Source organism: Vanessa atalanta, chromosome Z, assembly GCF_905147765.1.
Source record: "Vanessa atalanta chromosome Z, ilVanAtal1.2, whole genome shotgun sequence".
Lineage (NCBI taxonomy): Eukaryota > Metazoa > Arthropoda > Insecta > Lepidoptera > Nymphalidae > Vanessa > Vanessa atalanta.
In genome coordinates, this window is record NC_061902.1 from 16,177,779 (window position 1) to 16,190,186 (window position 12,408).

General features: G+C 32.5%; 2 protein-coding genes across 3 annotated transcripts in view; one reads left to right on the plus strand and one right to left on the minus strand.

Moving 5' to 3' along the window:
• The window catches only part of LOC125076167, a 44,740-nt gene extending 44,124 nt beyond the window's left edge, over positions 1-616 (minus strand). For both annotated transcript variants that reach the window (XM_047688157.1, XM_047688156.1), the window contains exon 1: positions 454-616. The gene's annotated coding sequence lies outside the window, so the exon portion shown is untranslated. The remainder of the gene's footprint in view (positions 1-453) is intronic.
• Positions 617-1,718: 1,102 nt separating this feature from the next.
• LOC125075918 (galactosylgalactosylxylosylprotein 3-beta-glucuronosyltransferase S-like) lies at positions 1,719-12,157 on the plus strand. The gene is made up of 4 exons (XM_047687764.1): positions 1,719-1,964; positions 7,438-7,695; positions 8,564-8,834; positions 11,223-12,157. Exons 1-4 carry the CDS (start codon positions 1,867-1,869, stop codon positions 11,631-11,633), a joined length of 1,038 nt encoding a protein of 345 aa, XP_047543720.1. The 5' UTR covers positions 1,719-1,866; the 3' UTR covers positions 11,634-12,157.
• Positions 12,158-12,408: the final 251 nt, after the last annotated feature.

A 12,408-nucleotide genomic window follows, 5' to 3' on the forward strand; every position in this document is an offset into this window, starting at 1 on the left:
ATTGAGAAAGCTATAGGTACCTACTACCGAATGTGTACGACACCTGACAAGGACGAAATATAGATCTTTCATTTCCCTTATTAATAACAAATATTTTCATCAAAATGACTTAAAACTACCTAAAATCATTCGTTCTTCACGAAATATGCACTGAAAACCACAATCGAATCAGATTTTAGTGAAAAGCTAACTGCTATAGCTAGTTATATTATGTAGTTGGTACCATGCACGTAGCAGTAAAATATGGAGGATACATCTCAGAGGCTATCGAAACACTCTTCTAAACAGAATATATCACTAAACATCTATTGGATTAGCATTTTTATAACATTAATCAATGAATAACGATGATTTTTATTGATAAAACGTCTATTTAAATAAGAAATGCTGTCAATTTCGACACGATTGTACCGCCCTGTGCTGATGTTGATGTAGCATAATTTTATTACTTACCGTGCTGATGACTGACATATTCCACACAGAAAATAAATATATCAGAACAAAGATAGGAATCGTAAGGAAATATTTAAGTAAACGAATTGAATTTAGTTAAGTTTCACAATTTTTTCCACAAAACAATAACACTACGCGCAATCACTATCGCACCTCCACTCTGAAGTTGTTGACAACCGAATCAATACGGCCAACATTATATAAAAAGAAAAATCAATTATATTTTTTGGAAACAAATTTAAGAAGATTTCACGACAATAACCTTATTTTTAGCGTAAATTGTTACTTTTAGTTTTTTAATAACATAACCAAACGCACCAAGATACCGTTTCACCAAATTTCAGAATACTATTTCACGCATGTTCACAAGTATTGATTTTTAATACTCCCTAGAACAGTTAATAAACGCCGATTTACACAGTTCTATCTTTAACCTTAATAAAATAAATAAATTCAAACTGATTTTACTGAACATAATTTATTAATGTTATATGATATGCATTCTCATGCGTATATTATTTTTATAATTAATGCTACAAAACATCATTCTCGTTTATTTTAATGACGTGAAAAGAAAAAATAAAATACAAACAGAAAATTACAAAAGTATTTCTCTTACATTGTACTTTTTGTTACTTTCATAATATTACTTTTAGGTTTTTATAAAAACTAAAATATAAAAGACATGTATGCGTATAATTTTGAATGAAAAAGTATTTTTTTATATTGTTATAAAATTAATAACATTTTAACGATCGTCTAGAACTTTATATGGATTAGAAAATATTTAATTGTGCAGTATTATTCCATTAATTAAATTTAAAGTTACAGTTACATAATATTACATACACATATGATACTACCTATTTCTAGTGTTATAATGGTTGTCTTATTGTAATTTTCAACTAAATTTACTATTAGAACACAATTAAGATGGTTAAAATAATAAGACCTATATTAATTAATTAAAAGTATTATATATTATACTATTAAATAATTCACGCTGATAGTACTTCAATTTACTAACTTAAAAAAAAAAATCTGCTAAAAAAAAAAAATTTTTAAATTATAGCTCATTCCATCGATATATGTAAATTATATTTATTTAACTTAATACGTTAAATTCTACATACTTTACGGTTCTGAGTAAAACAAGTACCTAGCATGTTTGTTGTATTAGAATATACTCTGTAATTTTTAACTTGACATTCAGCTAAATGTCGATTGGTGGATGTTGTTTGTCATTCGATCAGGAAAAGTGACGATTCGTGCTTGCTTTTTAAAAAATATATAATATCTAGTTAATTTAAAGGAAAACCCTTTAAATAAATGCCTCAAAGGGAATAGTAACGTATATAACATACGATAAAAAAAATTACTGTCAAGTTTCGCAAATAATGTTTGTGTTTTAAGATGAAACTTTTTAAAATATTTAAAAATACATTTGCCATGGCTGTTTTTCTAAGTGCTATTTGGTTACTGTTTACTTGGAGTAATGTGGGAATGTTAAGGTAATTTCATTATTTTTTCTTCAATGCGTAAACGGATTAAAACATAATTTAAATTAATATTTCTGCTTTCGGTTCTTTATGTAATATGATGCTTGTAGTGACTGAAAAATATTGTTTTCTGTAGTAGCGCAACACACGTCTCACATCATAAGTTATTTACGGTAATTGCATTCAATTGGTGGCACACTGATACATAAATGACAAAACCATAAGAGAACTTGGCTTTAATTAACTTTAAGAATTGTACATAATAAAATATGACAATACATTTGACAAGATAATCGAATACTATAATTTCTTCATAAATTATACGTCATTCACCCCCTCTAACATTTTCTAACACGCAACTATAATCTTTTAAATAATATGGAGTTCGTCTTGTCCTTTCGGATCGCCTAAGATGTTGATCCTCAGACGTACTCGGTGTCACAGATTGTATGTCCTGAACATCAATATGCTCCGCATTTATATTTCGGTCTTCTGAGTCATAGAAAACATCTACGATATCTTCTTGTTCTTGCTGTCTTTTTGTAGTTGAATTATTTAATTGTTCTTCTAAATTTTTATCTATGTAGTGTTCTATTGGAGTGGGAAGTGGAGCTAAGTTCCGATTTGAAACTGTTGATTCCCGCCCATTTTTATGTTTCACAAAAGAGTAATAGGGGTTACTTTGTAATAGTTCAACTTCTTCAACATATGGATCGTTTTTATTGCGTATATTTTTTTTCATTAGCACAGGTCCAGGAATTAACCAAGAGGGTAACGATTCTCCATGAGGTGATCTACGAGGATGATTAAATAGTCGTTCGTGTGGAGTTGTATTAATTGGTATACAAAGAAGTGAGCGAATTGCATGTAAGGACATTGGCAGACATTGCTCCCAGCTTTCAATTGGCATTTCTCTTGTACGAAGAGCAAGTTGTATTGTTTTCCACAAAGTGCCGTTGAGACGCTCGACTTGACCATTTCCACGTGGATTATAAGGCGTTGTTCTGCTACATGCAATCCCCAAGGAACTTAGAAATTCTGTAAACTCTTTAGAAATAAAAGCAGATCCTCTATCACTATGAATATAAAGCGGTGTTCCAAAAGTGTAAAATAAATCTTTTAAACATCTTATAACAGTTGCAGTTGTTATTTCCTTACAGACATATGCAAAAGGAAATCTACTGTATTCGTCGATTATTGTTAATAAATATTTATTTGGAGTATTCGATGGTAAAGGTCCTTTAAAGTCAATGTTTAATCGCTCAAAAGGTGCTGTAGCTTTTATTAATTGACCTTTAGATTTCATAAACCGAGGTTTAATTTCTGCACATATTTGGCAAGACTGTATGAGAGATTTTATATCATTCACCGAATACGGTAAGTTTTTCATGCGAACCCAATGCATCATTCTTACAATGCCAGGGTGACAGAGGGAATTATGCAGTTCACGTAATTTATCGACATTCATATGAGCACACACTCTTGATAAAGCATCAGCAACTGTGTTTTCTTTACCCGGACGATAAATTATGTCATATTTAAAACAAGATAATTCGAGACGCCACCGTTCAAGCTTCTCATTTTTTATTTTACTGATATGATTTTGGTTAAACATAAATGCAACAGAGCGTTGGTCTGTTAAAAGTAAAAAATGTTTACCAATTAAATAATGACGCCATTTGCGAAGACTCTCTACAATAGCGCATGCTTCTTTTTCGATTGAAGATTGGCGTTGCTCTGAATCTGAAAGTGTTCTAGAAAAAAAAGCTATAGGTCGCCCCTTTTGAGATAGTGACGCAGCAATCGCAAATTCTGATGCGTCAGTCTCGACAGTAAGAATATCATTATCATCAATAACGGCTAAAGTTGATTTTTCTATTTCTGATTTTAAGGATACAAAGCAAGTTTTTGCAGTATCATCAATTGGAAAAGACTTAATGCCAATCAATGGTTTTATTTTTTGTGAAAAATTATTGATCCATTTTGCATAGTGAGCAAATAAACCAAGTGTTCGTTTTAATTCATTGTTATTCGTTGGGGGTGGCAGGTCTAATAATGGTTTTAATCTATTAGAGTCAGGCTTGACAGTATTATCTTTAATATTGTATCCAAGCAGATTAATAGAATTGACACCAAATGTAGATTTTTGTTCATTTATGGTTAAATTATACTTTTTCACAGCAGCCATAAAACAATTTAAGTTTTGATCATGATCACCTTTATCCATTCCACAAATTGTAACATCATCTAAATAGCAAAATGTACCTTTCAAAATTTCTGTTTTAATTATAAAATGTAACGCTCGTTGGAATGCTGCTACTCCATTTGTAACTCCAAAAGGTATTCTGGTAAATTGATATAGATTGCCAGCAGCTTCAAAGGCAGTAAAAATTTTTTCTTTTTCTAATATTGGGATTTGATGGTAGGCACTTTTTAAATCTATTTGACTGAAATAATTATATTTTGCAACTTCAGATACTACATTTTCTATATTTGGTAAAGGGTATGCATCTAACAATGTAAATCTGTTAATAGTTTGCGAATAGTCTACTACCAAGCGTTTTCTGTGAATTCCTCCTCCAGCAACAAGGACTTGGGCACGCCAAGGTGAAACGCTGGGTTCAATAACTCCGTCTGCTAAAAGCTTTGAAATTTCAGTATTAATAAAATCGCTATCTTCTTTACTATATCGTCTAGATTTTACCGCCACAGGCTTAATATCAGATGATAAGTTAGTAAATAAAGACACTGGTGGCACAGATGCATTCATAACGTTACATATTTTTAAAGGCTCTCTATTACCTCCAAATTTAAATTCTAATTTCGAATGATCTTTTAGTATGTCATGGCCAATAATGATATCTGCACAAAGATTGTTAACTATTAGAAGTTGACGTTGTGGATAAATATGATGTTGTAACTTAACTGTAGCATGGCACATTCCTTCTACGAAGGATACATGAGTCAACGATGCTAAAGTAATCGTCTGTTTACAGGGTTTTATTTTTAAATTCATTATTTGTACTAATTTCTTATTGATAAAACTGACGGAGCTTCCTGTATCTATCAAGGCATCAGCGCGTATATTATTTATAAAAATAGGTACGGTAGCATTTTGTAAGCTACTAGGCGATGCAGCTAAGAAACTTTCATTTGAATAATGTAAGCATGTGTCAGTAGTAAGAGCATTTGCAGTTTGTTGATTACCGCTTCGACAAACCTTAGCAAAATGGCCTTGCTTAGAACACAGTTGACATGTGACTTTAAAAGCAGGACATTTTATTCTTTGATGTATGTTGCCACCACAAAAGAAACAGCGTCTTCGTTGTGTAGTAGATACCGCCACATTTTGATTAAAATCATTTATATTATTAGAAAATGCATTTAGTTGCGAAGAATTTGTGTTACCAGCAATTATTTCTGAATTTTTTTCTGCCGTTTCTAATGATATAGCTTGATTTAAAGCTTCATCCATAGTAATTGTAATATTTTCTAAAAGACGCTCTCGAATTTTCTGAGAACTTATACCTGCAATAAATGCTCCTCTAATCGTTTGTTGTTCGTGTTCTTCGGCAGTAACGTTTCGGAAGATACAGTCATGAGCCAAGAGTTTCAACGCTCGTGAATATTCGGAAATTGTTTCTTCCGGTCGCTGTTTTCTCGTAATTAGTATGTGCCGTGCTAGAACTTCGTTTCTAGGTTTTATGTAAATACTATCAAGTAATTTAATAGCATCTTCGTAAAATTTACAATCACGAATATATGAAAAAATTGTTGGAGCTAAATGATTTACCAACAACATCAGTTTCATAGAGTCAGGAGTATTAGTGGAGATTTCTTCTGATAAAAAATTTGTAAATGTAAATCGCCAATGAGTCCATTTTAAGTCAGAATTGCTAGAATTCGGTTCTATCTCAAATCTGTCAGGTCGGAGATAGCGAGACATTGTGCCTTGTGAAAATGAATGTGTAGTATCGACAGAATCCTCTTGAGACATATTTAAAGTTAATTAAATTGATACATAAATGACAAAACCATAAGAGAACTTGGCTTTAATTAACTTTAAGAATTGTACATAATAAAATATGACAATACATTTGACAAGATAATCGAATACTATAATTTCTTCATAAATTATACGTCACACACACAACCATCTTAAAAGGAATATTAAATTCAGTAATGACATATTTTGTAAAGAAATAGAAATAGATTTTATAATAAATCAATTATATACTTTTCTTTTTATTGATTAATAGCTATTTATACATAATTTCTCAAACCATAAATTCATGTGTCTTCAAATTGGCCATTTACAATTCTATTTCAATCAAGCTTAGTAATTTAATTATAAAAATTAATGAGAACTATGTCTACTGCATGTTCTTGCTGAAACATAACATACATGTTATTTAAACCACTATCCTATTGAAATAATATATAGACCATTGTTTAACTAACTAAACTGTTGTCTAGTCTATATTAGACATCATCTGGTGTAGAAACCGGATCAGGATAATTTGTAATTTGTAATAGGTTTGGTAAAAGGGCCAACTGATAGACGTTGGTTCTGTAAAAAATTTAAACCATTTCTTACATTGCCAATGTGCCACCGACCTTGGAAACTGTGAAGTTATGTAATTCTTTAAACACAACACACCAAATATTGTGATTTGGCAATAAACCTTATGTAATGCTTTTCCTCATAAAATAAAACTTACATGTAGTTTTGTTCTCACCATTGTTCTAGTAAAATTTCTGTGACGAGACACATTAATAGATAATAATTTTAAATTTTATCAATAGTGTGACATAATTTTTTTTATCTCAATCAACAAACCTAGAGTTGCTAGGGTTTTTTCATTGAGATAAAATAAAAAAGCAGCATTTGTATTCCGTGGTAGATAAAATAAATCTAAACACTTGACAACACTTGAAACATAATAAATTTGATAAAATAGGTAACCTTTTCTCTCTTATACATTTTTATTATTTCTGTTCGGGTCCTAAATCAAATGATAAATTATTCATACTATACATATATATATATATATATATATATATATATATATATTATTATTTAAGAAGTGTCAGGTAGAAAACAGTATATGACAAGTTTAAATTATAATCCAGCCGGTGGTCCTGAACCTGAGTCTGGTTAAGGGAAATAAAGGGAATAGATAGGACACTTCTTGTGCTCTATGTTGTGTATTGGAAATTGCCTAATCTCATTTGGGAATGGTCACTGTGGCCAAAGTCAAAAGGACATTATCATCATCATAATTCCCTCTATAATCTTAAAATTGCAATAAGTTCCTTTTCTATCGTATATTCAAAATTACTGGTGCAATGTAGACAGAGTCATCAACAACGAGAATAACAATATTGTGTTTGAGTACTATCCTACAGCTGCTACTTGTTCAGTTCAGTTTTTATTATTGTCCTAGTAAAACTCAAATTAAGACTTACATGATTTATTTTACAGTATTCAAACTGATTCAAGAAGCATTCCAGTTGCTGTGAGAAACAAGCTTTGCAATGTTAACTTTAATGATGAAAGACCACACGTCACCAACAGTACAAGTTTGAAAATGATATATTATGTGACTCCTACATACCCCAGACCAGAACAAGTGCCTGAATTGACACGATTGGCACATACCTTGATGCATGTGCCTAGAATTCATTGGATTGTTGCAGACGACCAGCCTTTGTGTTCCGATCAAGTGTCCAGCGTGCTTAGGTATGTAATATTTTGACTTCATAAATTGTTATGGTATTTATTTACAAAGAACTTTATATAAACACAATAGCCTTTATTTACAGGAAACAGAATTGATTAACACTAATAAGTGTACCCTGTGTGCCTTTTGGCAAAGGCTGTCTGTGTGGGCACAGTTGTTACTTTAGTTTTGAATGTTATTCATTCTTTAGTTAAGAGTTAATAATTTAGCTTTGCTCCAACACGTTATCCACAAATTTTAAATATTTATGAAGTTTCTCCATGAAGTTTTCAACTATACATGTAATAAAATTAGAGTGTCTGATTGTAATATCAATATCACCACTTTTTACTAAATGCATATGTATGTATACAAGGTACATATACCAAAATAATATTTTTATTAAATTTTTTACATAAATGGAATATAAACGTTTTTTTTTTTTTAAATTAAACTTAAATTTGTTTTTTTTTATTATATCGTCAGCAAATAGAAATTGTCCCAGTTATTCAGAGATTTGTTTAGTGCTAACCGTTGAGAATAGGTTTTTGATTTGTATCCCTTTTTGATAGGGAATGAGTGACCCGTGTACTTTTGTTATTCAGTTACCTCTTGGCCTACTGGGCCTACAATTTGGTTAAGGCTTGGAATAATAAATGCCATATTTTTAATATTCTAGTTTCGGCACAATGAGAGATATTTGCACACCTTTCGTTGTCATACGAGTAGACATGTGTTGCGAACCGAATAGATCTCTTTAACGCGTTCCTTTGTATTCGCTTGCCGAGGCCGATGGTTATATTGTTTTACAATACACATTAACTTTTCATGTGCCCGTATAATACATGAAAAGTTAATGTGTATATTATACATTATATAAAATTTCAGACGGACCGGCCTGCCTTACACACACATATCCAGTCCCAAACCATTCATTTACAAGAGCACAAATTTTCCGCGAGGAGTCGCCAACCGACGCGTCGCACTCAATTGGCTGCAGGAGAATGTCGCCGAAGGGGTGTTGTACTTTGGTGATGATGACAACACCGTGGATTTGCGGCTCTTCGATGAGCTGAGAAATACTAAGAAGGTGTCCATGTTTCCGGTCGGACTGATTGGGGAATATGGAGTTTCATCACCCATAGTGAAGGACGGAAAGGTTGGTAATTTTTTTTCTACTTGTCTATTAAAACCCGGAAACACGGTACTGGCATAGTATTTTTTTTTCATAGTAACATATCAATGATAACAACATAAGTTGCTCCCTTTAAATATTAATAGGAAAAATGAAAATAAAACTCATGCTTGTCACATCAACCGCATAGATCGTGTATCGTAACAGCTTATATCGGGTGTGTTATTTTATAATGTTACATACTGCAACCCCCGGAATGGGCTGATCTTCTGGTATTTTAAATATTTCATATCATTTATCTTAAGTTTTATACATAATGTTTTAGTAGCTTTTATTTTAAAAACGTCTCCTCGTTTATGAGTTTTGATATGTTATTCCTTAAAAGATTTGTTTTCGTGTTGGTACTGTTCTTACATCACCGGCGAATATATATTTTTGCCCGTTATATGTTTCTTTATAACGTGGTAAACAAATATAGCGCAATCTAAGTGATTTATCGCTCAGGCCGCAATACATTCATGCATTCGTTCCAATATTAGTGATAAATAATATTATTGACAATAAATATCTGCCGTCGCAATGACTTTGTACGAGTGAACACGAAATATCTTTTCGTAGAGACATTAATTATAATATTTTTATATTTCATTTCACTTTGTATAATATACGAATCTCCTTTAAATTATAATTTTTTCAAACAAAAGTAAACAATTCACCGTTATTTTTATTTTCTTTTCGACGTTGATAAATGACGTCATTAGGACTGGTACGATACCGTAGTCGGGCGATAATTCAATAGAGGCTCAGGTCGAACATTAATACGTGCTAAAAGCTAATGCCCCGCCCTCTCCCTTTATGCGAGGTGTCTTGAAATTGTCACGAAAATCGTTAGTTTACAGTAATTACATTTCGTTTTAAACAAGAAAGAAAATATGTACGGGCATGATATATCGCTCAGCCTCGAGTTTAACGGTATTTATATTAATGGCCTACCTTACCTAACGTGTTACCTTAGCTAATGTGAAAAAGCGTAGTATTCAATATGACTAATCTTAACATAAATCATGTGACAATGTTTGTAGGAGTCACTTTACATTCGTAACTTCAACATACGGTTACAAAAGTCGTTCGAATGACTGATATCGATGCTGCTCTATTATATTTTTTAATTTTCACTGTATGAATTATTCAAATTGGGAAGGCTGATGGCGATTAGTCATCACCGCCCATAGAATATTACATTCCTTTGATACTAAATATTGCTATTTGAGCGTAGACTATGCGATGAGTGAGAATAATGCTTTTTGTATGGGAAGTGTTTCATTTTATGAAATTAATTCATATTATTTATGGATAAAATGATATTGGGATAACATAATATAAGGCGCGCACAGTAACATTGACTATATTAATAGAAACAGAGATTAATCACTGCGTAAACACAAGAAGTAACGATAGATTCAGTAAATCCTTCCCGGGGCAATATTCGTTTCTGTAGCAGAACCCCGCGTTTTTTATTGCGTCACTTAATACATATATATTTATATATAAAGACGTTAAAAAGTATGTAGATATATTTTATAATAGTATATTTGTCGTTGTTCAGGCAATTTAATCGTTTTTAATGAATACGTGTCATTTATTATTATTTTATATAGCATTGGTATTCAGAGGAATAAAACGGTCAAATGATGACGAGATAACTACTGCCCATAAGAGAGAGAAATAGACACAAGCAACATACGAAATTTTGACCATTCCTTATATCGCCAATACGCTCCCAATCTTGGTAACTGAGCTATTTTGTTTTTAGTGCCACACTCTTCAAATTATTAAGTTTTTCTATTGGCGTTAGAATATTTGATTAGTGGGCGGTACCTACCCTGACGAGTACTATTTATTGCAGACAATACACAGCTAAATTTAAACACTACAAAAGTCATCACCATGAGTTGTATTTATAACTTAGTTAAGTCTTTGAAAATATTTTTAATCTTCGCCAACGTTCTGTACGTCTCGCAGCTGAAGCGGTGTAGTAGTTCTAAGTAATCGTGAAAATAGGAATTTCGATTAAGTTACCGTTAAATGTCAAGAGACTATTTGATCATTACTACTACATGTCACCTAGACAACTATGTTTCAAATAGTTAAATATTATGTACGTAATTAGATTAATGTATGGATAATTCCAAGGTACCGTGTATTCGTTATTTTATCAGAACCGGTGCGTATCCAAGTTTATGTTTTTTTTATCGCATTTTCGAAACGTTTTGTATTTAAACTAAAATAATCGTGACCATTAATTTAAGCTGTGTATAATTATACTATAAGATAAAAAACGCCTAAGCAAATCATTTTTTACCACAGAATATAAATTAATGGAAAAAATACATATTTATAAAAATATTTCAGGTGGTTGGATTTTTCGACTCGTGGCCGGCTTCGAGAACTTTCCCAGTGGATATGGCGGGATTCGCAGTCAACATCGAGTTCCTGAAGGAAACCGCCAACATGCCATTCATCGCTGGACACGAGGAAGACAGGTTCCTAGTTAGCTTAGACCTCAAGGTCGAGGATATTGAGCCGCTAGCTGCGAATTGCACTAAGGTCCTAGTCTGGCACACCAAAACCGTGAAGCACAAGAAGCCGACTCTGAAAATAAATATAAACAAACTAAATACCATTTCGAAATATCAGAACTTTGTCAATCTCCTCAAAGAGACGTCCAGACTGGGCATGGCCGAAGTGAACGCGGAAGCAGGCATCAAGTCGTACATCACACGCAACAGGAAGACGTCCGAAACGTTAGCCGATATCCAGTAGGTTGTCGGAATACGCTCGCCGTACGTTTTGGCCAAATCGTTACTCAGTAGGTAGGTATTTGCAATTGCATTGCGTGTGGTCGCGTTGCGTTTCACGTTCAACTCCTGCAATAAGAAATATATACGACATATTGCGACGTTCACGTAATCATACATGTGTAGATGTTAATGAAGCCGGTTCCAAACGGTACGGGTAGTAAGTACTGTGAGCAGTGTCGCCCGAGGTATGTTTTTATTGTCCAATCTGTATTAAGGGAACATTCGATAGTTCTCTATGTTAATAGTTATAAATATAAAAATATAATGTGAATTGCATTAATCAGTCATACTCTAAATTATATTGAAAAATATTATTATTTTTAAAATGAGTATACGAGGTGGTCGACGTTAGCTCTGTGTCATGCAGTTAGGTATGGTGCGACGAGGGTAGGGCGGTAATTAGGATTTATCGTAGCCGGCGGTGAGACAGCGTCGGCGGTGAGGGTACTATATAAATAAGGACTCATAGTTACGTTAATAGTCGAATTATATCGAGTCAAGTATGTCTGCGCGTGTAATATAATAATCGAAATCATTATTAATTATAAATGTGTTCTAATATCAGTAATCCGTTTTAATGACAGCGAACGATGGGATTGTTTAAACATATACTTTAAAGCCCGAACAATCATATTCTCTTTTTCCGACTTTAGCTCGTCTCCAACTCGGCCTCCCATTACCTGATATGTCTTTATTATGTATTTTTGTTATTCTCATTTTCGCGCAGCGTAAATCTT

Excerpts from the sequence above, each read along its gene's own strand:
- LOC125075918 (XM_047687764.1), top strand. The coding sequence starts at position 1,867 with ATGAAACTTTTTAAAATATTTAAAAATACATTTGCCATGGCTGTTTTT. Across the intron at positions 7,696-8,563 it reads CAAGTGTCCAGCGTGCTTAG|ACGGACCGGCCTGCCTTACA; the intron begins GTATGTAATATT and ends ATAAAATTTCAG. Across the intron at positions 8,835-11,222 it reads CCATAGTGAAGGACGGAAAG|GTGGTTGGATTTTTCGACTC; the intron begins GTTGGTAATTTT and ends AAAATATTTCAG.